Source organism: Syngnathus floridae, chromosome 15 (assembly GCF_059516105.1).
Source record: "Syngnathus floridae isolate MCC-2025c chromosome 15, RoL_Sflo_1.0, whole genome shotgun sequence".
NCBI lineage: Eukaryota > Metazoa > Chordata > Actinopteri > Syngnathiformes > Syngnathidae > Syngnathus > Syngnathus floridae.
Genome location: NC_142427.1, coordinates 3,403,843 through 3,431,714, shown reverse-complemented (window position 1 = coordinate 3,431,714; position 27,872 = coordinate 3,403,843). Strand labels below are relative to the sequence as shown.

The following is a 27,872-nucleotide window of genomic DNA, read 5'->3' as shown; positions in this document are numbered from 1 at the left end:
TACACGCACTTGTGAGTGTGCAGGAGCTTTCTGACACGGCTTCCGGGAGTAAATGCGCGGGCGGGCGCTTCCCCATCTACTGGGGAAACATACTATCTGCAGGGAAAATGACCTAAAAAAAAGTTCAATAATACAATTTATTCAGGTTTGGCGGGCCGGATTAAACGGCCCCGTGGGCCGGATGTGGCCCGCGGGCCGTCGTTTGCCAATGTCTCTGGCAAACTCAGTTTGCTAGATTCTAGCCTGTCAATATTATTATGCATTGTGTTAGCATGAAGCTCGCAGCCATTCCAAATTGCGGCCTGGTTTATTACAAACGATGTGTATCTCTCTGTGGTTCTGTGTTTAGTTTGATGGTTGACTAATAAAGTGAGAAGAATTGGGCACTGTCTGGCAAATCTATCTCTTTCGCATTCTCTCTCTTCTCTCAGTCGTGTGTGTTTGCGCAGTGAATGGGAATCACGACACGAGTGACGTGCCTGTAGAGGAGGAGAAGGAGGGGTGGAACCTGCAGCTGCTACTTAGTTGGTGTGGCGCTCTGCTTCTCTGGTTCTTTCCGTCATCACCGCACATAGGCAGACACGCTCGCGTGCAGTGTGAGCGGTCGGGCTCGTCCGGCCAAAAACCTTTGCTTACTTTCTGCTTTTTAGGGGGACAATCGCCCAGACTGGAGGTGACTGAGGACCTCGGCTCTCGTGTCGGTAAGTCATTCACACTGAGTATTATGGGAAGGCTGCTTTTGATTCTCTCCATCAAGCCCCGCGCGTGCACACTGGCTGCCAGTGCACCCAGATTAGACTTAATCTGTGTTTAGGGCTCTAATCTGGGACGCGCACCTACTCGCGTCTTGCTTTGGTTTCTCAACTTTTGTATGTATGCGTGTGGCAGACGGTAGCGCGGCGGCGGTGGCGGCGCCGCCGGGCCACGTTGTGGACATGGAGCACTTTGACGAGCGCACTCAGTGGGCTGGCGTGGGATCCGCTTCCGGGACGGACGCCCGCCTCAATGGGGTCCGCAGCCCCGCGCACAGCGCGCACTGCAGCTTGCTGCTGCAGCGCGCACCGCGCAGCCTCCAGGTCCTGAGTGCCGAAAAGCGTGCTAAGAAGGTGCGCTTCTTCCGGAACGGCGACCGCTTCTTCCACGGCATCGTGTACGCCGTGTCGTCCGACCGCTTTCGCACTTTTGAGGCGCTGCTGGCCGACTTGACGCGCGCCCTCTCGGACAATGTCAACCTGCCGCAGGGCGTGCGCGCCATCTACACGCTGGACGGATCAGCACGCGTGGGCAGCCTCGAACAACTGGTGGAAGGTAGGCCGGGAGAAAGCTGTGTAGTGAAATATGAGACGGATGAAAAACCAGTCCATTTTGCCATATTTTCCCACAAATGCAATTAATAATTGCAGTATGGTGGGAGAACAATGATTAAAAAAAAAAATAATAATAAATCAGATTTGACTTTTTTCGTTTTGATGTCTTTGTTTTCAAATACCTCATGCTCAGATTTTATTTTGATGCTTCGAATCGGCCAATTTATTTTCAATCAATGAAAGTTTGTAAAAATGCCTTACGGTCATTCAATGACCAAATTGCGATCCGAAACCTAACTATCTAAAATCCACAATTGCTCTTGTTTCACCGCTATGCTGCGTCCTACTCACCACTTGGCGCCCTCCTACAGGCAAAAGCTACGTCTGCAGCTCCATGGAAGCTTACAAAAAAGTGAACTACAGCAAAAGCGTCAACCCCAACTGGTCGGTGAACGTCAAGGGCTCGGGTGTGGTCCGGACCCGCAGTGGGCCGCCCGAGAGCCGCGAAAACAAAGACTTTGTTCGCCCCAAGCTGGTGACGGTGGTGCGCGGCGGTGGCATGAAACCCCGCAAGGCTGTCAGGGTCCTGCTCAACAAGAAGACAGCGCACTCGTACGAGCAAGTGCTCAGTGACATCACCGACGCCGTCAAACTGGACTCCGGAGTGGTCAAGAAGATCTACACGCTGGAGGGGAAGCTGGTGAGTCAAACGGCAATGAGGCAAAAGGCCGTGCATGTGCGGGACGGGCTCTGAGGCGTATGTTCTTTATCTTCTGCCAAAAACCAAAGCTACTGCCAAAGAATTGTTAAGGAAATGTTTCAGAACTCCGTGAGCGGTCGCTTAAATGTGTTGAAATTCATTCATTTGTGCAGCCATCGCTTTTGTGAAGTGTGAGTGTGTGTCTCCACCCCCCCATCAGCATTGTTGTGAACCCCCACGCCGCACAAGTCTGAGTCACACGCCTTTCGAGGTTTACCCACCTTCATTCGAGTCAATGTCTAGAAAAATAGCGCAAACAATGCTTTGTCGGGTTTTGACTGGTTCTGATAGGTCTCGCGCCACCTGTCGCTTTGGTGGGTAGTTGTTCATTTGCCTTCATCTGGACGCTTGTTGTTTGCTTTGCTGACAAATCAGACTCTATTTTAGCAAACATTGTCCAATACAACTTGATTCTCTTTCATGTGTGGCTCTCACAATCTCCAAGCTCTCCAATATCAAAGATGCAGTGTCGTGTATCTATGCATATATCTGAGGACGGGACCGTTTGTCTGTCGTTCTGTGTTGCCGACGGGCGTTATCGCATCCAGTCTGACCTCTCGCAATCCATTTAACAATCGTACACGATTAACCCGACGGGGTGTCGCTCCAGATTCCTGATCAGATCTGCGCTTCTGAAAAATAACAACAAAAAATCTCTCTCAGAATCCTCCTACACAAAATCTAAAATCGTCTGCTGGCTCTGCCGTTGCCACAGGTTACAGTTGTCTCGGAGCTAACACAACAAACCCCCCTCCTCTCTTGGTGTGAGTCAGGCTGTTTCAGCCTGGCTATTTTTAGCCGCTCCATCGACCGGGGCCGCTTGGCACGCCAACGCCGGACCGCTCGTCCCGGGTGCATTGCCCTACCCCACCACCGTAAATTTAGAGAATAAAGGTCACGAAAGCACAAATAGGAGATTATTTTCAAACTGAAAAGGTGAAATGTGTGTAATCCATGCCATAATCACGGCTAAAATCGCCTGGCTTGTGGCAAAGACAAAAAAAAAGCGGTCTAGTTTGCTACTTCTACCGCATGTCATCAGTCAGACGTTTGACAGATCGATGACGCCTTATTGAACATCAACCGCGTGTCAGGAGAGTTACCAGCATTGGGTTACGTCCCGGGCGCGTGCGTGTCATAAGTAGGTTTTGAGGTCGGCGGTCATGACACGGCATCCCGGAAGAACCGACGAGTCCGAAGAGAGAAGGAGAGATGACGTTCCTACACCAAAGCGGCTCGCTCATCTCTTTGCCTTCATTAACTTTTTTAATGAGGACATACAAGTGCACACATGCATGTGCAGTCATTCTTGCACGGCTCCACTGGCGGTAAACAAACCTACCATATGTCCTCTCCTTTAAGCATCTTCCAAATATTCTATTGCCCAGTCAAATTGGTTCTGTTGTTGACCCTCAAAATCACTTCAACATGGCTGACCCGTGCATTTTTTTAAACATCGAGAACCCTACAGTCCCCCTCCACACCCAGGTTCCGCTCACCAGCGCCCCCTGAGGCTCCAGTGTCCCATTTTTGTGTGTAACCCGAGCAAGATGTGATCTGGTAGATCTTCTTCCTCGGCTACCTCGTGCCACAGTTGCCGTGCAACGACCGTTGAGTTTTACTGTACTGCCGTGCTTGCGTGTGTGCGTGCGTGTGTGTGTGTCAGGCTGGTTGTGATCAAGAGGTCGGACAAACTCTAAGTAGCTTAGAAAGAAAGCCCAGCCACGGCTCCTTTCTTAATACTGTGCTAAGCTGTTTGCGCAGAACGATGCGAGGCCTCAGTGGTCGGCCTTGACTGGCACAGCTGTCCAGCTCTGCCCAATCATCACACTCGAAATGGCTACGAAGGGCACGTCGGTTCCCTGCCCTCACTCCCATGTCCAGACTTGCTTTGTCACTTTGTAGCTTGTTGTAAGGCAGCGACATCATTTTTGACATCAACAAACTGTGAGAGCAAAAGAAAAAAAAAAAAAAGCTTCTCCTCTCCAGACTCTTCATTACGACTGTCCCTTCCTAGCTGGGGCTCGCCCCTCAACCGTCTTTCAATTTCCTCTTTGAAAGTCCCCTTTTGCGCTTGGATTTGATTTGACTCGCCTACACAAAGTCTGCTCGTTTTTTGTTGTCATTTGCTTGGCACCGAGGCCCTTGATGAAATGCTAAGATAACACCAGAAGAAAACCATCTAAATTGTAAAAGTAAAAAAGGACCAATTGCAGCGCTTCCATTTGAAGCCTGATTCAGCACCGCGGCCAGAACAGCTCAGCGAGGAAGTTGCGAGCGCGCGCTGAGGCTGCTTCTGGTGGCTCGCTGCTGTCCGCCACCGCCACCTGGTGGGTTCGTGGTGCCAAGCCAGTTAAGGACAAAAGTATTGGGACGCCAGCGAATGGGTTTCTTGAGCAAAATCTTTCCATCCGTTCTCCGTGCGATGCCTTTCCTTTGAACTTTTCAAAATCCCGTCGCACTGCAGCTTTTTTTCTTACCAACCATTATCTCACACAACTGCTCCGGCACATATTCCCGTTTCGAATTATATTTCATATTGAGATTTTGTTTTACGGTGTATATTTTGGTAAAGGTGCCTCTCCTCGCAGGTGACATGCCTGCAAGACTTTTTTGGCGACGAGGACGTGTTTGTGGCATGCGGCCCCGAAAAGCTGCGTTTCCAAGATGACCTGATGCTGGATGAGACAGGTGAGATTTTTCTCTTGCAATATTTATTTATATATAAATATTATGTTTATATTGTGGCTCCTTTCGGCTTTTCCCCGAAGGGGTCGCCACAGCGAAACACCCGTTTTTGTCCAGATGATTCGTATGAGAAGTGTTTGGCACAGTTTTTACGCCGAATGACCTTCCTGAAGCAACCCTCTGCATTTACAAGGGCTTGGGATTGGCACAGGGGAGACAATGATATGTGCCCTCCTATGGCTACATATGGTTCCTTGACCGGGAAGTGAACCCAGGGCGGTGAAATTCATTCTAACCACTGGACTATCAGGGAAAATATCATGTCTATATTAATAATATATATTTAGTTTAACTTGAATTGCAAATGGAAAAAAACTTGAAAGAATATGAATTTAGAATGTGCCTTGGTCATGTTTTGCCCCTAACGTTGTACATAGTGAAACTTTTATTCTTGTCAAGAATATCTTGAGAAAATTTGACTGTGCAGGATGTTCTGTCCAAACGTGAATCTTCGTTTGCGGTGTGCTTTGCCTCCATGTCGTGCTGCCAGTGCTTTGACAGCGCAAACAGCGCGGTTCATCATCTTCCCTTTCTCCTCTAAACGAACGAATGCACGCACCCACGCACGCGCTCACTCTCATGATCGGTCATTATTGCACGTACCATTAGAGGAAGACAAAGGGCCCCTACCACTGCACTTGGGGAATCACTTTCACCGCTCCAGTTTTCTTTTACACTGGAATTTTGTGTGCGACACGCGAGTGTGTGTGTGTCTCTCTGTCCTCCGCTGCTGTAATAAAAGTCCTTTTGCATTCTCAACTGGTTCTGTGGCAGAGTGGCGCGTCATGCGGCCGATGAGCTACAGCAAGATGTCTTCCATTCGAAGTTCCCCCAAGGCTTTGATCCAGACCCAGCACGGCAAGTCACCCGCGTCTGGTAAGAAAACCAAGACGCATTTATTGTTAGAAACAAATGATCAGAACGTTTTTCAAAAATACTTCATGTCTTTCTTGCATTGCAATTAGGCCAAATGTTAGTTGTCTTTGCATCGCGCTGAAAGAATGAATGAATGAATGAATGAATGAATGAATGAATGAATGAATGAATGAATGAATGATGGCAGAGATGTACATGCGCACTGAAATATTTTGGGGAAACAAGGAAACATGTTGCCTATTGCATTAGACCAGGGGTGGGCAATTAATTTTTACAAGGGGCCACATGAAAAACCTGAGTTGTGTCAGAGGGCCACACCTATGATAACTTAAACCTGCTCAATTTTCTTCCATTGTAAAATGCACTAAATTATTTATTTTAAATAGTTGGTACTGGTAATTAGAAGAATACAATTATTCTGTTTATATTTATATTAAGCTATGTGAAATTGTGGTGTAAAGGTGAAATAAAAAAACAATTATTAATCAGTACAATTTATTCTTAACTTCTTTAACTTTTCCTCAAATGACAAAGCCGCTCCATCTCTGGGTGTGAAGTTTGATAAAAAGTCCATGTTGGGCTTGCAGTTTTGCTAGCAATACATCAGCCTCTGATGCGCCCTGTTTATCAGACACATGTATTTTTTCTCATGCTTGGTCGTGTAGTGGCGACTCAAATTATATTCTTTAAACACAGCGATCTGTGTAACACAAATCAGGCACATGGCTTTACCTTTCATTTCTGTAAAGAAATACTTGGCAGTCCATGTCTTGTTGAAAACACGGCGCTCCTTGTCAACTTTTCTTTTCTTCGCGTTAGCACACATTTTGAGGGCAGCATTACTTCGCGCTGTTCACCTACACGCACAGCTCACATGCACGCACGCTACACGGAAGTGCAACGCCTTTCAAAATAAAAGTGAAACAGTTGTATTGTACGCACGACACAATTTTTATTATTTTTTTTTTAAATTACGATTGGCCTCATGCGGGCCGGACAGGGACGCACAAAGGGCCGGATGTGGCCCGCGGGCCGTAATTTGCCCAGGTTTGCATTAGACGCTTTTGTGAAACAGACGTCAGACACGATGTCATCAAATAGACACGTGCTGATGACCATTACGGCACGACAACGGCAGACTAGCGCGGTTGTTTGCATTTCCTGAACACTGTTGGGAAGCACGCTGCCTCTGCATATTCAGAGTGCGCGCGCATTTGAGTCGCAAAGATTTTACGGAGGGGAAAGGTCACGAGAGTGACTCATAACATGCACCATCTGATGTGGCTGGCGGCTTATGTGAACGTGCGGTCGCCATGGCAGCACATGACGGCGAGGCGTCCATATATGTCAATAACTTCCTGGCTTGAGTAATTTCTGGGAAACCTTCCTTCTAACCCTTCCTCCGCCTCCTCCTTCTCCTCCTCCTCCTGCTCCCGCTGCTGCTGGTGCTGCCGCTGCCGCCGCTGCCTTGTGTTCCTGGTGCTCCTGCCGTTGATGTTCACCTGCGTGATGCTGGCCCCCCCACCCCACGCAAAATTTAAGGAAAATAGTCTGTTTCGTTTGTGCTTCGTTTGTGCTGGTTTGTGCCGTAAAAATTTTCGTTTGTGCAGTAACGGATTTCTAGTTATAAAAGATTATTTTATAGGTCATCCAGCCCCCCATCTGCTCAAAATGAACCCAAAATGGTACCGTTCGTTTGTGCTTCGTTAGTGCTGGTTTGTGCTGCAAAAACCTTCGTTTGTGCTGCTTCGGTTTCGTAGATATTACATATTTATTTTATAGCGATGACATCACCCAGAACCCCCTTTTTCCTCTAAATGTACCCAAAATGGTACTGTTCGTTTGTGCTTCGTTTGTGCAGCAAAAATTTTCGTTTGTGCTGCTACGGTTTCGTAGATATTACACATTTATTTTGTAGCGAAGACTTCACCCAGCCCCCCATTTTCCTCCAAATGGACCCAAAATGGCATCGTTCGTTTGTGCTTCGTTTGTGCTGGTTTGTGCTGCAAAAATTTTCGTTTGTGCTGCTACGGTTTCGTAGATATTACACATTTATTTTATAGCGATGACGTCACCCAGCCCCCCATTTTCCTCCAAATAGACCCAAAATGGTACCGTTCGTTTGTGCTGGTTTGTGCAGCAAAAATTTTCGTTTATGCTGCTATGGTTTTTTAGTTATGAAAGATTATTTTATAGGTCATCCAGAGTTCACCCAGCCCCCCATCTGCTCCAAATGAACCCAAAATGGTACCGTTCGTTTGTGCTTTGTTTGAGCTGGTTTGTGCTGCAACACTTTTCGTTTGTGCTGCTTCCGTTTCGTAGATATTACACATTTGTTTTATAGCGATGAAGTCACCCAGCCCCCCATTTTACTCCAAATGGACCCAAAATGGTACTGTTTGTTTGTGCTGGTTTGTGCTGCTACGGTTTCGTAGATATTACACATATAATTTATAGCGATGATGTCACTCAGCCCCCATTTAACTCCAAATGGACCAAAAATGGTACCGTTCGTTTGTGCTAGTTTGTGCAGCAAAAATCTTCGTTTGTGCTGCTACGGTTTCGTCGATATTACACATTTATTTTATAGCGATGACGTCACCCAGTCCCCCATTTTCCTCCAAATGGACCCAAAATGGTACCGTTCGTTTGTGCTGCAAAAAGTTTCATTTGTGCTGCTACGGTTTTGCAGATATTACACATTTAATTTATAGCGATGACGTCACCGTATTTCGTCGCAAATTTCAAGCTCCTGGAATGCTCCTGATGCAGGACGAATACAAGGTAAATATGTTCTTAGCCTTTTTTTTTTTCTTCTTTTTAGCTTACAGAAAACTTTCACTGCGGGAAATGGCTTTTAGTACGAGGATATTTCTGTAATTATGTTTTTATCGTGCTCATTGATTAATTTCCTTGTTATCAATAAGCCTATATGGTCATTTATTTCAATTACATCTGACGTGAAAAAGGTTCACCGCAACCTAAATACCTGATGAGTCTATGTCTGTTCCAAAACATTAATTAATGCAACAATTAATACATGTATGTGAAGTTGATGACATCCAGAAAAAGAAACTTGAAAACGTGAAAAAATAACTTTCTTTGTCAAAGGGAACATTATCAACATTTTTTTTCCAACAATTCAAACACTGCATCACTGCAGATGACTAACTAAGCAAGAATGTTTCCACACCATTTGGAAAGTTTCAACAACTGAATGGTTAAACTTTTCAGAGTCAAGGAAAGGTAAAAGGTTTAAACAAAGTTAATAATTCTAGAGTACATTCCAACATAATCATACGATCAAAATAATCTGTAAACATTAACAATTGCTGTCCAGAGTGGCAAGTAACTTCCAAGTCTTGTTATGTGGGGAATAATCTCAGGGAGGAAGTGGATGTTGTCTCGATCCCCATCAGCCAAGAATTGTCATTGCCCTCTGTCTCACTCAGTGCCACAATGGTGATAGCACGAAGAGGTTCTTTTGCATGTTGCAAACGTTGTAACTTAAGAAGCTGTGCTATTGACCTGACAAAGAAATCCTTAACCCGAGGTCTTTTGTTTTTCAGGCAGTCCCATCGGCAGATCATCTTAATACAGTGTGCTACATCTACCCTGACAAAACATGGGGGTGGATGTCCATGTTGATTCCCACGTGAAATGTTAAAACACTCATTGATGTAGCTCTTCAGATCAGGATGAGGGGTAAAAGCTTTGACTAGAGCTCCAAGAATCGCCAGAGAAAAGTCACTCACTGCTTCTTTAGGAACAGATGCACCTGCACGGATCCATGCCTTCAGCCACTGTGTGATAGCATTAACGTCATGCTTCTCTGACAGCATCTGCACGACTGGGATACTGGAGTTGGTATGCCCTGTCATAACACCCTGATACAGGAAGATATGGCGAGACATGCCATTTGGTCTCATCAGTTTTTTAACTATTGAGCCAGTTGCATCAACACATAATATTGGGGGAGATTTCTTTAAGCTCTTGTACACATGCATTTGTGTTTGACTCCAATAGTGACAGAAAAACTCGTCAAGTCCAATGTCTTTGATGCTGTCACTGTGAGGTGCACTGTATTTCAACATCTGCAATGATAAAATTGGATTTTTGTCACCTAATGCCAAATCATTTTTCTCTTGCTTTGCCTTGCGCAGGGTGGCCAAATTTGGCAGGTGGCTTGGCTCAGAGTCTCCGAAGTCCATCAGTTTATTTGCTTGTGATGCTCGCCATACATGTGGTTCCATCCTGCCCTCACAAAGTTTCTTGACTACCTGCACACGCAACTGTCCCGATAGAAACCGCTTTGAGCTACCAGTGTAGGGAGTCATCACTGTTCTTAATGATTATTAATGATGTTATTTTCTGGCTCTCCGCCACAATTAATGTTGAGAAGGCCATGACACTCCTTGCAGTATCCTCTGATTTCGATATAATTATTTGAGACCAATGGATAGACCTTGGCTCTTTTAAAAACAAATGTGCAAGGAATTTTTACTGTTTTCCAGATTTGTTCATTTATGATGTGGGTCCAGGTGCCAGGCTTCAAAATTGTATATTCTCTTTTTTGGGGTTCGACAGTTCTTATCTTTGTATTCAGCATTTTCCGGAATAAATTCCATTCACTTGTCAAAAGGAATATGAAGCTGATATGACCATTCAGGGCCTGATTCCGAGCTTGCTTCACTGCTAGTTTCAGGATCAGTTTCATCATGACTGAATCCCAGAGCTGACCAGATATTGTGTAGAGATGCACCGATCCGGCTTTTTTAGTTTCGATACCGGTGCCATGGCTTTGCGTATCGGTCGATCCCCGATACCGAGCCGATATTATGGTTGACTTAACAAGCTACATACCTCTACATGTGGAAAAATAAAATATAGCATCGGGACAAGAGAATAAACAAGTGACTTGTTCATATACAATAATCAAGCAATGTAAACATGTGTTCGCACACTTTCTCATACATTTCTGACAGTGCGGTCTCAGAAAAATACTTGCACAATGGCAAATTGTACCGTGGCTCCAGGTGCTCAAGTAAACGTCGGAAGCCCTCGTTTTCAACAACACTCATCGGTTGTCCATCCAAAACCATGAATTCCAGCACTTTCTCAGGAATTTATAGCTTTTGCGCTATTGCCTGGGAATTTCTCCCGTCTTTGCAGTGCATCTGCTAACGTTAACCTCCCGCTCCCTTAGATCTGCTCAACTGCTGGAACTCCTGGTGCTCCGTTGCGTGGTGTTTCTGGAGATGCTTAATTAAATTGGTAGTACTATAACTGGCAGTACTACCACCACCCCTGGCAACATTAGCTTTGCAGACATTACAAACTGCCGTCGAGCTAGTTGGCGTGTTCAGTTTAAAGTACCTCCACACAGCTGACTCTTTCGTTTGCTCCATGTTTGCGTTTGTTTAGAAAACTCTCGTGGCATGCGGCACACGTGCTGCTGACGTACGACGTAGCCCACGTCCCAATTGATTAAGGAAAGGATCGGCTCACAGATCGGCTGCATTTTCCGATACCCGATCCATCTATTTTGTTGATATCGGGGCCGATATCCGATCCAGATATCGGATCGGTGCATCTCTAATATTGTGTATGTTTGTTTTTACAAAGGTGTAAAGAGCCTTTGCAGACATCTTCTTTCCCAACTGGTCACTCAGATCTGTCCACACAGTAGCGCTTGGAGTGGCTATATTACCATTTTCAAGTATGGCCTCTCAAATCTTCGGAGATAGTTGTGCATTTGTCGCTTGAAAAAGTTGCACGTCTTTGTTTTTCGCCACCATGTTGCAATATGTCTTACTGGCCTGCAGAGGTCACTTTGCATGGTAATTAGTTGGATAATACATGTGTAAGAATTGAGGAGTTATCAGGATGTCAAGTGAAAAATTCTTAGAATAAAATACATGACAGGGGGTTAATGAAGATGCATGATTTTGATAATGAAAAATTGCAATGGCACAAACAAATGGTTAATTAACAATCCATGGAGCAAGGATTTGACATCTCTAGAAAATAAATTAATATTAAATAAATGACACATTGAATGATTCACTGAACGCAAACAAATTTTTTTGCGGCACAAACAATTGGTACCATTTTGGGTCCATTTGGAGTTAAATGGGGGCTGAGTGATGTCATCACTATAAATTATATGTGTAATATCTACGAAACCGTAGCAGCACAAACCAGCACAAACGAAGCACAAACGAACAGTACCATTTTGGGTCCATTTGGAGTAAAATGGGGGGCTGGGTGACGTCATCGCTATAAAATAAATGTGTAATATCTACGAAACGGAAGCAGCACAAACGAAAGGTTTTGCAGCACAAACCAGCACAAACGAACAGTACCATTTTGGGTCCATTTGGAGTAAAATGGGGGGCTGGGTGACGTCATCGCTATAAAATAAATGTGTAATATTTACGAAACCGTAGCAGCACAAATGAAAATTTTTGCAGCACATACCAGCACAAACAAAGCACAAACGAACGGTACCATTTTGGGTCCATTTGAAGTAAAATGGGGGGCTGGGTGACGTCATTGCTATAAAATAAATGTGTAATATCTACGAAACCGTAGCAGCACAAACAAATTTTTTTGCGGCACAAACGAAGCACAAACGAAGGGTACCATTTTGGGTTCATTTGGAGCAGATGGGGGGCTGGGTGAACTCTGGATGACCTATAAAATAATCTTTTATAACTAGAAAACCGTTACTGCACAAACGAAAATTTTTACGGCACAAACCATCACAAACGAAGCACAAACGAATGGTACCATTTTGGGTCCATTTAGAGGAAAATGGGGGGCTGGGTGACGTCATCGCTATAAAATAAATGTGTAATATCTACGAAACCGTAGCAGCACAAACGAAAATTTTTGCAGCACAAACCAGCACAAACAAAGCACAAACGAACGGTACCATTTTGGGTTCATTTGGAGCAGATAGGGGGCTGGGTGAACTCTGGATGACCTATAAAATAATCTTTCATAACTAAAAATCCATAGCAGCACAAACGAAAATTTTTGCTGCACAAACCAGCACAAACGAATGGTACCATTTTGGGTCTATTTGGAGGAAAATGGGGGGCTGGGTGACGTCATTGCTATAAAATAAATGTGTAATATCTACGAAACCGTAGCAGCACAAACGAAATTTTTTTCTGCACAAACCAGCACAAACGAAGCACAAACGAACGGTACCCTTTTGGGTCCATTTGGAGTAAAATGGGGGGCTGGGTAACGCAATCGCTATAAAATAAATGTGTAATATCTACGAAACCGAAGCAGCACAAACGAAGGTTTTTGCGGCACAAACCAGCACTAACGAAGCACAAACGAACGGTACCATTTTGGGTTCATTCAAGATTCAAGAGTTTTTATTCGCCATGTTTGACCGTGGCAAACAAGGAATTTGACTTTGGTAAATCACAGCCTCTGTTCAACATTTAGGTGACAACAACACTCAGGACATGTGAAAAATGGCAGATATTCTCAAACATCCCCTGATCTTAAACTCCCAAGAGGGCAAGGAAAAACTCAAAACTCCAGCTAGGGGAAATGAGAAACCTTGAGAAGAGACCACAGATGGGAGGGTCCCTCTTCTAGGATGACCAGGCTGCAATGGATGCAGAGAGGACACATAGTACAAACAGTGTAGACAATTCAAAAAAGGTGTGGAGAGCAGGATGTTATTGCACAGTAATGACTCTGAGACTCTAAGAGTGGTGTGAGTTCATCAGAGCAACAGCCCGGGGGAAGAAGCTGTCTCTGTGTCTGCTGGTTTTAGCATACAGAGCGCTATAACGCCGTCCATTTTGAGCAGATGGGGGGCTGGGTGAACTCTGGATGACCTATAAAATAATCTTTTATAACTAGAAATCCGTGAGCACAAACGAAACAGACTATTTTCCTTAAACTTTGCGTGTGTGGGGGGGGGGGGGGGCAGCTTCACGCAGGTTGATGTTCTCGTGACTCTTGTTGACTGTTTTTGTCAGTGCGCTACTAATGTGGTAAAATGTGACAAATACGTCATTCCTGGAACCGCTTTCCCATCAAGCTCGACTTGGTTTGTTTTGCCTGTACTGACACTCACTCGGTGCCGCATTCACGCAAACGACAACATTCTCGTAACGTGTGAGTAAAAAAATCTTTCCATTCTACTCCGGCGCTCCAGGGGGCAGTAATGGCTCGTATTCCCACGTTGAGTTGTACCTTGCAATGCAGCCGCAAATCATCTCGTCTTGTTTGATTGATTTACAGTTCAATTATAATTGCCACTGACATTGTTGTCTGTGCATCCTTTTGGTGATAAGAAGCCCTGCTGCTAAATGAGGCTTTCGAGCCTGGATCAAGGCTCTCCATTTGGGTTTTCAACATATTTCCTGAGCACACGTAAATGATAAGAGTAACTTGCTCCTATTTTTGTTTTGACATACGCACGCACACACAGCTTTCGAGCCTGGATCAAGGCTCTCCATTTGGGCTTTTAACATATTTCCTGACCACACGTAGAAGATATGAGTAACTTGCTCCTATTTTTGTTTTGACATACGTACGTACGTACGCACTGGAATCGAACTCACGGTGTCTGCACACAAGACAGGCAAGCGTACCCCACACCATCAGCGGCTCCCAGCAACTTGCTCCTAAATTCAAGTTTCCTCTTTGCCATGACATCATCACTCGCATATTTCCCGCCAGCCCGATGAATAGCCCATTAGTGTGTTCTGCTCTTGTTAGCAAGTTCAGTTGTGGCAACAAATGTGGACATAATTCCCCATTCTTGTCGAAGCTCCCTCCTTCCCTCGCTCGCGCTCTTTCCTGGGCGGGTGCTCTGCGCAAGCAGCTCCCCCTCCTTGCCTGCCCCGCCCATTATCCCCCCCCCCCCTCGCTCCTTTTTGGCGTCAGTGTCGTACAGCATCGCTGCCGTCTTCCCATTCTATACTTGAGTTGCCAGGCCGCTGCTCATCTTCTTCCTCGTCCACTCGCGCTGAGCTCTTCGTCTCGGTCATGCCGGGGGAAGAAGGTAGGCCGCCCTAGAAATACGGAAATGTCGGGATCTGCTGCTAAGCTGCGACAATATTTACAGTCAGATGCGTTGTGTAACGCTCTGTGTGTGCGCGTGTGTGAGATCGGGTTTCCTCAATGGGAGAGCTTGTTGTGTCATCAAACGATCGCCTTGTGTAACGTCTAATTTAGTCTGCTGTGGACGGCCGCTGGTGAAGTATGCAGCCAGAGTTGGGGTGATCGCCGCTGGGGGGGTTAAAAGACAAACATAATACGATCTCTATCTCTATCAGCGTGCGCTCCGCTGATGTACATAACGGCCGACAGAATGAAAAAAGGTACGGATTGTGCCTGCATAATAAGCGTTAGCAAGTCTCAGTTATGGTCTCCATCCAAGATTAGCATCAAGGGTTAGCGGGTTTTGCCTTTTTTGCCGTTGATGCCAGTGTGAGCCTTTTACATCAGCCTCGCGAGACAGAAGTGCGCTTTCAAATCTGACTTGAGTTCTCGAGTCTGGGTTAGCGTTCCGACGACGCTGGCTTTAAGTGCTGGGCTTGGGCTGTGAAAATAAAGTGGCTCTGTGAGATTTGCTTGTCTGTATTTGGGTTGCCAATGAAGGTTCGCAGTCTGAATTGCATTTGAAAAGAGACCTTTTGAAAGTTACTTGGCGGAGCCAAAAAGCCGTCCCCGTCTTTGTGGACACGTACAGAAGAGCCTTCTTGCGGTGTCAATCTGATCGCCGTCTCCCCGGATTGAATGAATAGCTTGTCTTTAATGAGGTCACGTGGGGCTCCTGGCATGAGCACGATGGCATGGAGGAAGCCACTGGCCAATAGTCATCAGATGGCCTTCACGGGATGTGCGACTCGTACCATTCGCAGTGTGGCGGTCATACTGACGATTTGCTCACATGCGTTATCGGTGAGCACATCATTAATACCTACTAGCATTAAAGTGTAAACATGTAAGTTTTGCTTTAGCTTTCCTGCCAGCGTTTGGCATTCCCATACATAGATGGCGGCTTCCAGTTGTAGCGTTTGGAAGGCTTGCGCTTTGTGGCCACATTAATCTTGTAGCTCTTCAAGTCGCACAAACAATCACCTGGTTACACTCTTGCTCCATTTTCTCCAGTGAACGGGACGCCGGTCAGTCAGCTGTCTACGCCGCAGACGGCCAAGTCCCCCAGCCCCTCCTCGACCTGCCCGGCGAGCCTCGTCCAACAACAGTGGGTAAGCGGAGTGCTGTGTCACGTGCGCTTACGACCCCCACACCCAACCCGCACCGTGAACCGTGTATTCAAAACAAAGACATGGGACAATAGGACCCTTTGAGCGACTGATATTTGAACACCAATGGTGCAGCCATACATTAGGCGCTCAATTTCTGTTGTCGCCAGGAAGCAGAGAGACGCTTGGGAAATTGTGACTTATTTACCCACAATAACGTCTTCAACATATACAGTGGTACCTCTACTTACGAACGTAATTGGTTCCATGATCGGGTTTGTAAGAAGAAATGTTTGTAAGTAGAAGCAATGTTTTGCATAGGAATCAATGTAAAAGCAAATAATGCATGCCACACTATCCCAAAAGTCACACTTTTTGCCCTATTACTCTGTGTAAAACACAGAAAACCTAAAAAGTTTAAGTTTTGCTTTTTCAAACCTTTATAACAAAAAATAACTGTCACTTTATTCTTGACCTCCTAGCTTTGGTTGGGGAAGAGCAAACCTGTTCTAATTTTTAATACTGGCTAAAAATACCTCTGAGTAGACAGAAAAATTCAGGCTAATAAATTCTTGTATGCTTCCATGTACTCCTTGCAATGTGCGTGCTCGTCATTACTTTTTGGTTCAATTAAGGAGTCTTCCGACTGTGTGAGTGGTCATTGAACGCACTTTGCGCACAACGCAAGTGAGAACTTAAAAAAAGAAAAGGAACCTAGCTTCTAAAGATGGAAATTGACAAACACAAACGTGTGTTCTTCATGTTTTTATTGAAAACAAGCTGGTACTGGTACTGTCTGGTGCACGGCAACGACTTCCGCCTTTCACTCAATGCGTGTGCACTCCTGCGGCAAGGGATACCAATTTGGCACAACACTGGCCGTACTCCGTCGCAAGCTCGATATGCATGCCTTCGCCTTTATGATTTCGAGTTACATATTGATAGTCTTAGGAGACATACTCTTTTGACACTGCTAATACGCCGAGACGAACAGGGAATGGCAGAGCAAAAGAGACGAAGCAGGAAGAGGGGGAGTGGCTGGTGCGTCAGTTTGGAAGTTGAAAATTGGTTCATATGTAGACGCAAAAAAATCGTGAGGCTCCGGTTCGTATCTCAAGATGTGCGAAGTATATGAGTTCTTAAAAAGAGGTACCACTGTATGTGCGCTTCCCTTAGATACAACACAATACAACTTTAGTGATACAGGTACAATCATCTCGCATACAGCACCAATTTGGTATTAGTACGTTTGTGAGACAAGATGACTGTTTAAGTATCTCAACTTTTAGCCAATCGCCATTCGCGTGTGACTAAACAACGCTCTATGTTAACAGGATGCGGACAAAGACGAGCATAGGCCAACTACATCTTAGAGCGACGTCACACAGCACATCCATGAATATTCTTCTCTTTTCTGGTTTTCTTGTAGTCGTCAATCACAGCGCCAGATCCCTTTACTAACAAGTGTGTATTTGTGGCCAATGTCGTGGCAAGATGAGCTCTTGTGTTTATTTGGATTTGATTGTGCACAAGATGCATCTCACATGTGTTGTCTCATGTAACAAAAGGCTAGACAGGAAGTTGCCGGTAGACAACCACTCATTTGAAACCGGGAGAGAGGTGAAGAATGTGTCCAAAGGCAGTCATGCACCCGGATTGATTGATGGCACCCCCCCACGTGCCACTTGAACTGGGCTTGGAATCAAATCATTCCAGATTTGAAAAGTCGTATGTTTCTTACACTTTAAAGGTGTCATGTATTGATAGCAACATGCCACACAACTGTAGACTGGTTGATTTATGGCATCTGATTTATAGTTTGACTCAGTTATGTAGACTGGATCTTTGACAGTTCTGGCCTCCGCTTTGTCTTTGAATGGAACCATAAATCCGTCAGTCTGAAAAGTTGGTTGCACTCACTTGAGTCCGTCAACGGATGAAGGTGTGGAGCTCTGGATTTTCTGGACCCCAAAGGTGAGATACAGTACATTTTATGCCATTTGCAAATCAACAATGCCTTCTCTTCAGCTCAAGGAAAACTTTCAAATGTTGGAACACTTAGCAGGATTTATCAGTAAAGGCCAAATGCTAAAATGTTTTCCAAGCTCGCCCGCCACAAACACCACAAAGCGAAATATGGTTGTCAACAAAGCATTTGCGCTTTTGTTGGGGTGCCATCAATCAGTCCGCAGCATTCCTGCTCATCTGACAGCAAACGCAGTGATGGCATTTACTTGTTGCAATGACTTATTCATTGTGTCCCGAATGTTGGCAGTCCTTCCTTTGTTGCTGCGCACGATGCCGAGTGGCCATTTCCCAACAAATAGATTTGCATGTTCAATCTTGTCCTCTTTGCATTTTTAATTTTATTTATTTATTTATTTATTTATTTATTTATTTATTTTGCCATGTCACTTTTTATTTGGCTTTCATTTCCATTTGTTTGTTCTCATTAAAATGTCCTTTCATTGACATGCCTTTTTGTTTTGTGTTTCATTTCATGGACGTTGTCATACACGTTAGATCTGGACATCTTCGCATATGTCACAGAGTAGTATTTGGGATAAAGGAGATGTCTCCTCAGGCTTGGGTGGCCTGAATCTTTCCCTTCGCGGCCTGGTGTTTGCAGGTTTTGCTTTGTTTCTCTTCCGGCGTCGGGTCCCGTCGCGGCGTCCATTTTTTGTGACGAGAGCGCAACGGGACGTGTTTGCCGTCTAGACAGAAATCAAAGAAACCGCACTTGATTGCTTCAATCCTTTAATAACTCGTCTTGTTGTTTGAGTAGCAAAACAAAGAGCAACAACGTTTCAAGGGGAGCAAGAGAACGGCGCTCGACGGATTGACGGCACCCCAGTCGAACTTTGAAAAGACTTTGAGTCGGGCTCCTTTTATACGACCTTTGACGTTGCGGCGTCGTCAATCGGCTCTCGTTATCTCGGGTTCGAGGGCTTATGTTGGCCTTTTCGCGGTCAACAAGGTTAGCGTTTCCTGTTTTCCTTCAGTGGGACGTCACCGCTTACTGCAGCCAGACGTCTTTCAAAGAGTCGAGCCCCTGAGATCCCTGACCATACTCAGACATCTCCTCAGCTGCCTCTCAGCAGTTTCCATGGCAACAGTGGCTGTGGTAGGAAGCCAGCGGCCACATGTGCGATACGATGCGGCCTCGGGAGAGATGAGGAGCAGTAGGAGAAGAAGAAGAGCGGCTTTTACACCCAAATTGCCTGCCCAAGAAGGAAACAAAGGCCTTACATAAAACAAAACGCCGTCAAGGAGACTTTTATTCCCAGTAGGTCTGAAAAAGATGACTACCTCATGTCAATGCATCATACAGAACTATTCCATAACAGGCTTTGTTGGGTTATTAGCTTTATTTAAAGAATTCATTTGAATAGAATTTTGAGAACTTTTCTCTTGTTTATCGAACCAATACTTTTACCATACCTATTATGGTTACTTGGCCATTCTTAGCATAGTGTTGTTTATCGAACCAATACTGTTATGATACCTGTTATGGTTATTTGGCCATCCTTAGCGGTCTAATTTCATCCACAGGGCTCTCGGGGCTCCTCCTCCTCCTCTTTGTCTTCCAGTCAAGCGTCCAGCTCGCAAAACAGTGACGAAGCCGTGACTGACGGTGAGGACTCCAGTTTTTCTTCACCCAAAAACATTTGAGTTGCTATCTCATTGGATTCATTTTTTGTTTGAATTGATCGCCACATCCCCACACCGCAGAGGAAGTTGTCGCGGATGAGGCTCCGGACGAGGCGCCGGCCTCAGCGGACGAGGCTCCGTCCTCGGCGGATGAGGTTCCGGCTGTCCCTTCCTACATATCGGAGCGCTACAAGGTGGGCCGCATGCTGGGCGACGGCAACTTTGCGGTGGTTCATGAGTGCGCCGAGCGCTCCACGGGACGCCATTACGCGCTCAAGATCATCAACAAGGGCAAATGTCGAGGCAAGGTCAGACGCCGATTCCAATTTATTTAATCTGGTCTTGACCTTGTAGCTTGTCATCAAATAATGATGGTGAGACTCGGGTCCGCTTGCAGGAGCACATGATTCAGAACGAGGTGGCCATCCTGCGGCGAGTCAAGCATCCCAACATTGTCCTTCTCATTGAGGAGGTGGACACGTACAGCGAACTTTACCTGGTCATGGAGCTGGTCAAGGTCGGTGTAGGTTTACTCCTGTAGTGCCTCGCACGACACCGTTTTTCCGAGCAATGAATTGCAAAGCGATCTTGATGGCCTCGCGGCATTTGAATATGAAGGCTAGGCAGGGAGCGTTGGCGCGTCGTTCAATAGGCGGTAAAAGGGAAAAAAAACAAGCGTTCATAAGGGGCAGCAAATAAAATGAAAACTGCTGGCGACTCAAAATTGCGGAACAGCATATGCCAGCATTGGTAGGACATGGTGCAACGCAAGTCCTGCCTGCCCAGTATGAAACCCTAGACCAACATGACAAACATTCTGGCCGTTGTGATACGCTTTGTCCTCAGGGCGGAGACCTGTTTGACGCCATCACTTCTGCCAACCGCTACACAGAGAAGGACGCCAGCGGCATGCTCTACAACTTGGCCAACGCCATCAGATACCTCCACAGCCTCAACATTGTGCACCGAGACATCAAGCCAGAAAACCTTCTGGTGAGGTCGTCCCAAGGTCAGCAGATCAATGCATAGGAACTTGGCGTCACGGCCACGTTGCCACCGGTGTCATTTTCAGGTGTACGAGCATGTGGATGGTAGCAAGAGCCTCAAACTGGGAGACTTTGGTTTGGCCACAGTGGTGGACGGACCTCTTTACACCGTCTGTGGCACGCCGACATATGTAGCGCCTGAAATCATTGTGGAAACTGGGTGAGGTTTTTCAAAGTCAACGTATTTGTGGATGTTATTTGTGGTATCATTTGTACTTTCAAGTCTGTTTGACTCTCCTTTTTATTTCCGATCATCAGTATTTGTGGCTTCCTTTTCAGTTGCTTGAATTGCTTGTGCCTTTTATGGCTTTAGCATTGTAGCATTGACTTGAAATGTGAGCGAGTATGTTGTGACAGGTATGGGCTGAAAGTGGACATCTGGGCGGCCGGCGTGATCACTTACATTCTGCTGTGCGGGTTCCCGCCTTTCCGTGGGTAAGTCGCCCGCCGCCGTCGCTGCTCCCTCTGCTGGCGGCTGACATTGCTGCGCTGCTTTGCTTGCAGGAACAGCCAGGATCAGGAGGTGCTCTTTGACCAGATTCTGATGGCCCGGGTGGAGTTTCCTCTGCCGTACTGGGATGGTGTGTCCGACGCTGCCAAGGTGAATGCGCTTTGAGAGACTCTGTGTACGATGGCACCACACCTTTTGTTTCTGGGTGTCAGGCGCTGATCGAATCCATGCTGGAGGTGGAAGTGGACCAGCGGTACACGGCCCTGCAGGTTCTAGAGCATCCTTGGGTCATCGTAAGACCGTTTATCTTGATCTTTGTTCAGATCTTCCCGTCTGTATTTTTTTGTTTTTTGCGCCTCGCATCAACTTTTGGTTTCATCTTTTTTTTCCCCGTCACGTCATGTGCAACTCCGGTCTCGGCGTCATTGACATTTTTGCATTCTGCAAACTCCTTGTTGATCAAAGACTTACTTACCTCCGGTTCTGCTCGCCGGATGCAGGATGAAGGCCTTTGCGAGAATGATCGTCAACTGTCGGTCGCAGGAAAGATCAGGAAGCATTTCAACACCTCGCCAAAGGGCAGCGACAACACGCAGGCGCACATTTGGGTAAGCGGCCTTGGCGCTGCGGAGTGGGCTTCCCAAGTCGCCTTTCAAATTCCCGCTGGGGTTTTCAACTAAGTTTGGCTGGGTTGGACATCGAGTGCCAAACTGGGCTGAGGGGGCTAAAGTGGGCTTCCATGGAGGGTCCATGTTCAAAATAGAGTCAGGCATGCAAATAGTGTGTTCTTGTTATTTGTGTGTGTGACTCTGCTGTCGTGTGTTTGTGCTCAGTTGGACGGAAGCTTTTCTATGCAGAGATCGGGCTCGTTGGACTTCCACCGGCACCCGGCTATGTATTGGATCAGGTGGGCCGGGCCGGAACTTCATCTCACACACACACACACACACACACACACACACACACACACACACACACACACACACACACACACACACACACACACACACACACACACACACACACACACACACACACACAATCGCCCCAAAAGGGCATTTTTCAACCAAAGTGTCTTCAAGGGCTGAAATTAAAGAGTCATCTGTTTCCCTTCAGGCCTCCCTTGTTGATAAGGAGAGGTCGCTTCTCGGATGAAGACGCCACCCGGATGTGATGACCTTTGCAAATCTGTCACAAAAAATGTCCCGCTCAAACGCCAGCCTCCCACGTGACTCTGATGACATCTCCATCAGCTCTGAAGAGGGCGGGAACCCCTTCGAGAAGTTCCTGTAGTGGTGAAAACTTTGACGCAAAAAAAACTGAACATGAGAGAAATCTTTTTTCCAAGAGGTGAACTTTTTTTGGTTGATTATATTTCATTTATACACGTTGTCTCATTTGTCATTCCCCTTTGGTGATGAAACATCCCTGGCAATATGGACCAATGAACTTCATCTTGTTTTTTGTTTGTTTTTTTTTTTTACCTGCAGCGTGTGAGTGTGCGTGTGTGTGTACGTGTGTACGTGTATGTGTGTATGTATGTATGTATGTTTTCCGCACTATTAGGCGCACTTAAAAACATAAAATTTACTCAAAAAATCACAGTGCGCCTTATAATGCAGAGCGCCTTATATATTGAACAATTGATGAATTTGTTGATCCATACTGGTTGTACACAGCGCTCTGCCAAAAATGTTGCAGTACGTTTTAGTACGACTAGTAAATTACAAGGTCGCATCGCTTCCCAGCATTACGGCAACCGTGGTCACGGGGTGTTACTGAATGGCTGTTGTACACGCCAGGCTATTTCATTTCAAAATAGGCTGTTCCGTTAATGTTTTCCAGTACGTTTACGGATCAATATCCAACGGAATCATAAATAAGCAGCACCAATGTGTTAAATCAGTCTTTAGTCGGTTCCGATCACTTTTATGGGAGAGAGTTTGAGAAACGTGATTGTTTACAGGGGGCTTCCACGACACTTTGCTGAGGCTCATGGGAGTTTGCGGGTGGCTAATGCTATAATGATAGCTGCTATACGCACGAGGCTATTTCATTTAAAAAAAGGCAGTCCCGTTAATGTTTCGAGTAAATTTACGGATCAATATGGAAGGGAAACATAGGTTAGCAGTACCAATGTGTTAGATCGAACTTTAGTCAGTTCCGATCATTTTATAGGAGATAGTTTTAGAAACGCGATTGTTTACAGGGGGCTGCCGCAGCACTTTGCTGAGGCTCATGGGAGTTTGTGGGTGCCTAATGCTATAATGATAGCTGCTATACGCACGAGGCTATTTCATTTCAAAATAGGCTGCTCCGTTAATGTTTCGAGAAAATTTACGGATATATGGAAGGGAAACACATGTAAGCAGTACCAATGTGTTAGATTGAACTTTAGTCAGTTCCGATCATTTTATAGGAGATAGTTTGAGAAACGCGATTGTTTACAGGGGCTGTCACAACACTGCTGAGGCTCATGGGAGTCTGCGAGCTGAGACTCATGGGAGTTTGCGGGTGGCTAATGCTATAACGATAGCTGCTATACGAACGAGGCTATTTCATTTCAAAATAGGCTGCTGCGTTAATGTTTCGAGTAAATCCACGGATCGCTATGGAAGGGAAACATAAGTAAGCAGTACCAAGTTGTTAGATCAAACTTTAGTCAGTTCTGATCATTTTATAGGAGATAGTTTGAGAAACGCGATTGTTTACAGAGGGTTTATATATATATCTATATCTAGATATAGATATATAGATATGTGTGTGTGTGTGTGTGTATGTGTATATATGTGTGTATGTGTATATATATATATCTATGTACGTACGTGTGTATAAATGTATATATATATATATGTATGTGTGTATTAATGTGTATATGTATGGATGTGTCTGTGTGTATCTATATATGTGTGTATATGTTTATATGTATGTACATTCAGTGGGGCAAAAAAGTATTTAGTCATCCACCAATTGTGCAGGATCTCCCACTTGAAAGATGAGAGATGGCTGTAATTTTCGTCATAGGTACACTTCAACTATGAGAGACAAAAAAAAAATCCAGAAAGTCACTTTGCCTGATTTTTAAAGAATCTATGTATTGGCTTAAGCAGGGGGACACGTCTGGCGCTGCAGGATTTGAGTCCCTGGTGACGTAGTGTGTTACTGATGGTAGTCTTTGTTACTTTGGTCCCAGCTCTCTGCACGTCATTCACTCGGTCCCGCTGTGTTTTTCTTGGATTTTTGTTCACCGTTCTTGTGATCATTTTGACCCCACGGGGTGAGATCTTGCGTGGAGCCCCAGATCAAGGCCATTATTGACCATATACTTATTTTCCATCATAATTTGCAAATAAATTCTTTAGAAATCAGACAATGTGATTTTCAGATTTTTTTTTTTCTCTCATAGTTGATGATGAAAATTACAGCCATCTCTCATCTTTCAAGTGGAAGAACTTGCACAATTTGTGGCTGACTAAATACTTTTTTGCCCCACTGTAAATATATACTATATATAGATATATATATATGTGTGTGTGTGTGTGTGTGTGTGTGTGTGTGTGTGTGTGTGTGTGTGTACATATATACACTAGATATATAGATGTGTGTATATATGTATATGTATATATATGTACGTATATATGTATATATATATATATGTAGTATATATATATATATATATATATATATATATATATACACACACACACACACACACACACACACACACACACACACACACACACACACACACACACGTATATATACATGTATATATACAGTCAAACCTCGGTTTGCCACCACAATCCGTTCCAGAAGAAGGTTCGAGAAGCGAATCGGTCGAATTCCAAATCTATTTTTCCCATTACAAATAATGGAAAAAAATTTAATGCGTTCCAAGACTAAAAAAAAGCCACCTTTTTTAAGCATTTTTTCATTTGCGGATTTTTGTCCGATCGCGCACCTGCAGCGCACCGTCGAACGCGCAACCGTAGTGCGTCGCCAACCGCGCAACTGCACCGCTCTGGTCGCATTATTGTGACAGAGCCGTTGCTGAAATGTAGAAAATATTTTTGAAGTCCTGATGTACTTTCCTAAATTTAAGTGGACCTAAGTGCGCAGGGAGCTTAATTTTGTCCGATCGCGCACCTGCAGCGCACCGCCGAACGCGCAACTGCACCGCGCTGGTCACATGATTGTGACAGAGCCGTCGCTGAAATTTAGAAAATATTTTTAAAGTCCTGATGTACTTTCCAAAATTTAAGTGGACCTCAGTGCGCAGGGAGCTTAATTTGGTCCGATCGTGCAACTGCAGCGTGCCGGGCGCTCACTGTCGCATTGCTTTAAGAGCGTCTTTGTGTTTTAGGATGGCTTTACTGCTCCCACTTACTTTCTTTGGAGGCATGATTAGGGGTTAATACAATCCTCAAAATAACAAAAATACAATAACAACAGTCAGTCGGCATCTGGGCCGCGCGGTCGTGTTTTCTCTGGTCCTCCCGGCTCATCTCGCGAGTTTCGACCTCCGAATTTTGTTCGACACCCGAAGCAAAAAAATCTTGAATTTTATTTTCGAATTCCGATTTGTTCGAGAACCGGGACGTTCGAAAACAAGGTTTGACTGTATACTATACACACACACACGCACGCACACACACGCACGCACGCACACACACACACACACACACACACACACACACACAATAGTACCTATCTATTTTCCTTTTTCACAGAAATAAGTGTAGACTTTGACACCCCCTCCCTGAAAAAAGTGACGGCGCTTTTTCTTCAACAGTACATCAGAAAACGGAACAAAGAAGGACAGTATCGGTGTTGCTAATGTTGCATTAAGACACTGGCGAATGTTTCAGTGCCGCTTCACTGTTGGTGTGTAGCAAACCCATTTTCATGATCACCCATCCGACTTCCCCAGCACACTAAAGGCCTCACCCTGAAGCAGACAAAGGTGTAACCTCGCTGATGTCAAACACATGCAAAACCAGCAGCACTCAAGTGGATTTGCGTCACCTGAAAAAAACATCTTATCTTCATTCTTTCTTTGTTTCGTTTAGTTACTAAACTTTAGTATAACAGACGCACAGTTGCTTCTAATAGTGTCTTTTTTTTAAAGTTTTTCCAGAATTGACTAGCGACAAAAAAGTCAGCCAAGGAGATCATCTGGTCCAGTTTTGTGTTTTAGAACGAAACATCAAACTTTGCCACCATTCTCCACCCACACGCAATGACTTCAATGTTTCACAACTTATCGTCGACCATTTGTCGAGTGTACGAGATTCCAACTTGGTAGCAATTAAACAAAATTGGCCGGAGAAGTGAAGCCCAGGAAATCTCCAAATTGAGGCTCAAATGGTTGTTTCACAGCAAAGATGGCGGACTTTCTGTGTTTTTTCAATCACAGCGTCCTGACACTTTTGTGGGTCTATTCATGTTAGAAATGCCTGCCTAATTTCGGAGGGGTTGAATTTTCTAGGTGTTTCTAGGTTTGGTCAAGCGCTCACCAAAGTGCTGTGTTAGCTGCATTACACTATTAGGCCTGTTGCAATACCAATACATGTACCTCTTTTCAACAGTGATCTATTAATAATAACATGCTGAGAATAATTAAAATGCTTAAAAAATAAGCGCGTCTGCTTTGAATTATTTCATGAATCTTATCGTGTAAAAACTATTATTAGGAAATAAATCCATCCATTTCATTGAATTAGTCATTTAAAAATAGTATGCGTGTACTCAACTTCCTCCCCTAGAGCAGTGGTCCCCAACCCCCGGTCCGCGGACCGGTACCGGTTGTGGGTTACTTGGTACCGGGGCGCCAAGCCGCACAGAAAAAAATAAATATTTTTTTTTATTGACGATCAGTTAATTCAGGTCAAGACGCTCGTCCCGGTCACGTGACATGTTTCCCCAGTCGAGCCCACAAAGCTAGCAAAAATGAGTAACAATTTATTTTGAAAAATATATTAAAAAAAAAATTGGCGATTCTCTCCCTATAGCAGGGGTCTCAAACTCCAGTCCTCGGGGGCCGCATTCCTACATGTTTTCCAAGTTTCTCTCGTTAAACACACCTGATTCAATTATCAGGCTCCTGCAGAACGTGAGGATGAACTGATCATTTGAATCAGGTGTGTTTAATGAGGGAAACTTGGAAAACATGTCGGAATGCGGCCCCCGAGGACTGGAGTTTGAGACCCCTGCCCTATAGGGTTGAACTCAAATGACGTCACGTTTGCTCATAAATATTAAGCGTATGTGAACATCGGGACAAACATTGGAATGGTCACTGCAGCTGCACGCATCATTTTGGAGGAGGACGATGTACCAGGAGCAAAATTCCAACACGGTTTTGTTGCCAAACATAGTGTGGGACAACTCAAACATTGGCTGACATGCAGAGGCCTCAAAGTCAGTGGGAAGAAAGCCGTTTTGATTGAAAGGTAAGCTTTATTTTGCGATAGCGCTCGCTCTCACTCCGGTAAGGTCGTGCTAGATATTAAGAATTTATTTTGAAAAATATAAAAAAATTGGCGATTCTCTCCCAGTTACATCCGTCGGTTTAGGTCAAGACGCTCGTCTTGGTCACGTGACAAGTGACCAGTCGAACCCGCGAAGCAAGCAAAAATGAGCAACAAACAGAGATGTTTGGAAAGCTTTTTCGGAAAGGGAAAAAAGTCCAATGAGGAGACGGAAGAAGAAGAGGCTACGAGTTCTAAGAAAAAAAAAGCTGCGTTTAAAAGAAAATTTCTGGAGTCCTACTTAAAATATGGA

The 27,872-nt window shown here is 45.0% G+C and overlaps 1 protein-coding gene and 1 long non-coding RNA gene across 4 annotated transcripts; one reads left to right on the top strand and one right to left on the bottom strand.

The window, feature by feature from the left end:
* Window positions 1-492: 492 nt before the first annotated feature.
* On the top strand, window positions 493-26,728 carry dclk1a (doublecortin-like kinase 1a). 3 transcript variants are annotated; one of them, XM_088398316.1, is made up of 17 exons: window positions 495-701; window positions 889-1,308; window positions 1,679-2,007; window positions 4,659-4,758; window positions 5,590-5,691; window positions 15,847-15,944; window positions 19,494-19,575; window positions 19,674-19,900; window positions 19,990-20,109; window positions 20,439-20,585; window positions 20,665-20,798; window positions 20,996-21,073; window positions 21,143-21,239; window positions 21,302-21,382; window positions 21,590-21,697; window positions 21,923-21,996; window positions 22,206-26,728. In XM_088398316.1, the coding sequence occupies exons 2-17, from the start codon at window positions 936-938 to the stop codon at window positions 22,261-22,263; spliced, it is 2,208 nt and encodes a 735-aa protein (XP_088254442.1). In that variant the 5' UTR covers window positions 495-701; window positions 889-935; the 3' UTR covers window positions 22,264-26,728. The 3 variants fall into 3 exon arrangements, with proteins under 3 accessions (XP_088254441.1, XP_088254442.1, XP_088254440.1); XM_088398315.1 differs by having other exon boundaries at window positions 493-1,308; window positions 21,302-21,358; XM_088398314.1 differs by having other exon boundaries at window positions 495-1,308.
* LOC148385883 (uncharacterized) lies at window positions 4,760-7,176 on the bottom strand. The gene is made up of 2 exons (XR_015863013.1): window positions 6,424-7,176; window positions 4,760-5,688 (listed from the first exon to the last, which is right to left on the bottom strand). It is a non-coding gene; the product is annotated as an uncharacterized LOC148385883 (long non-coding RNA).
* Window positions 26,729-27,872: the final 1,144 nt, after the last annotated feature.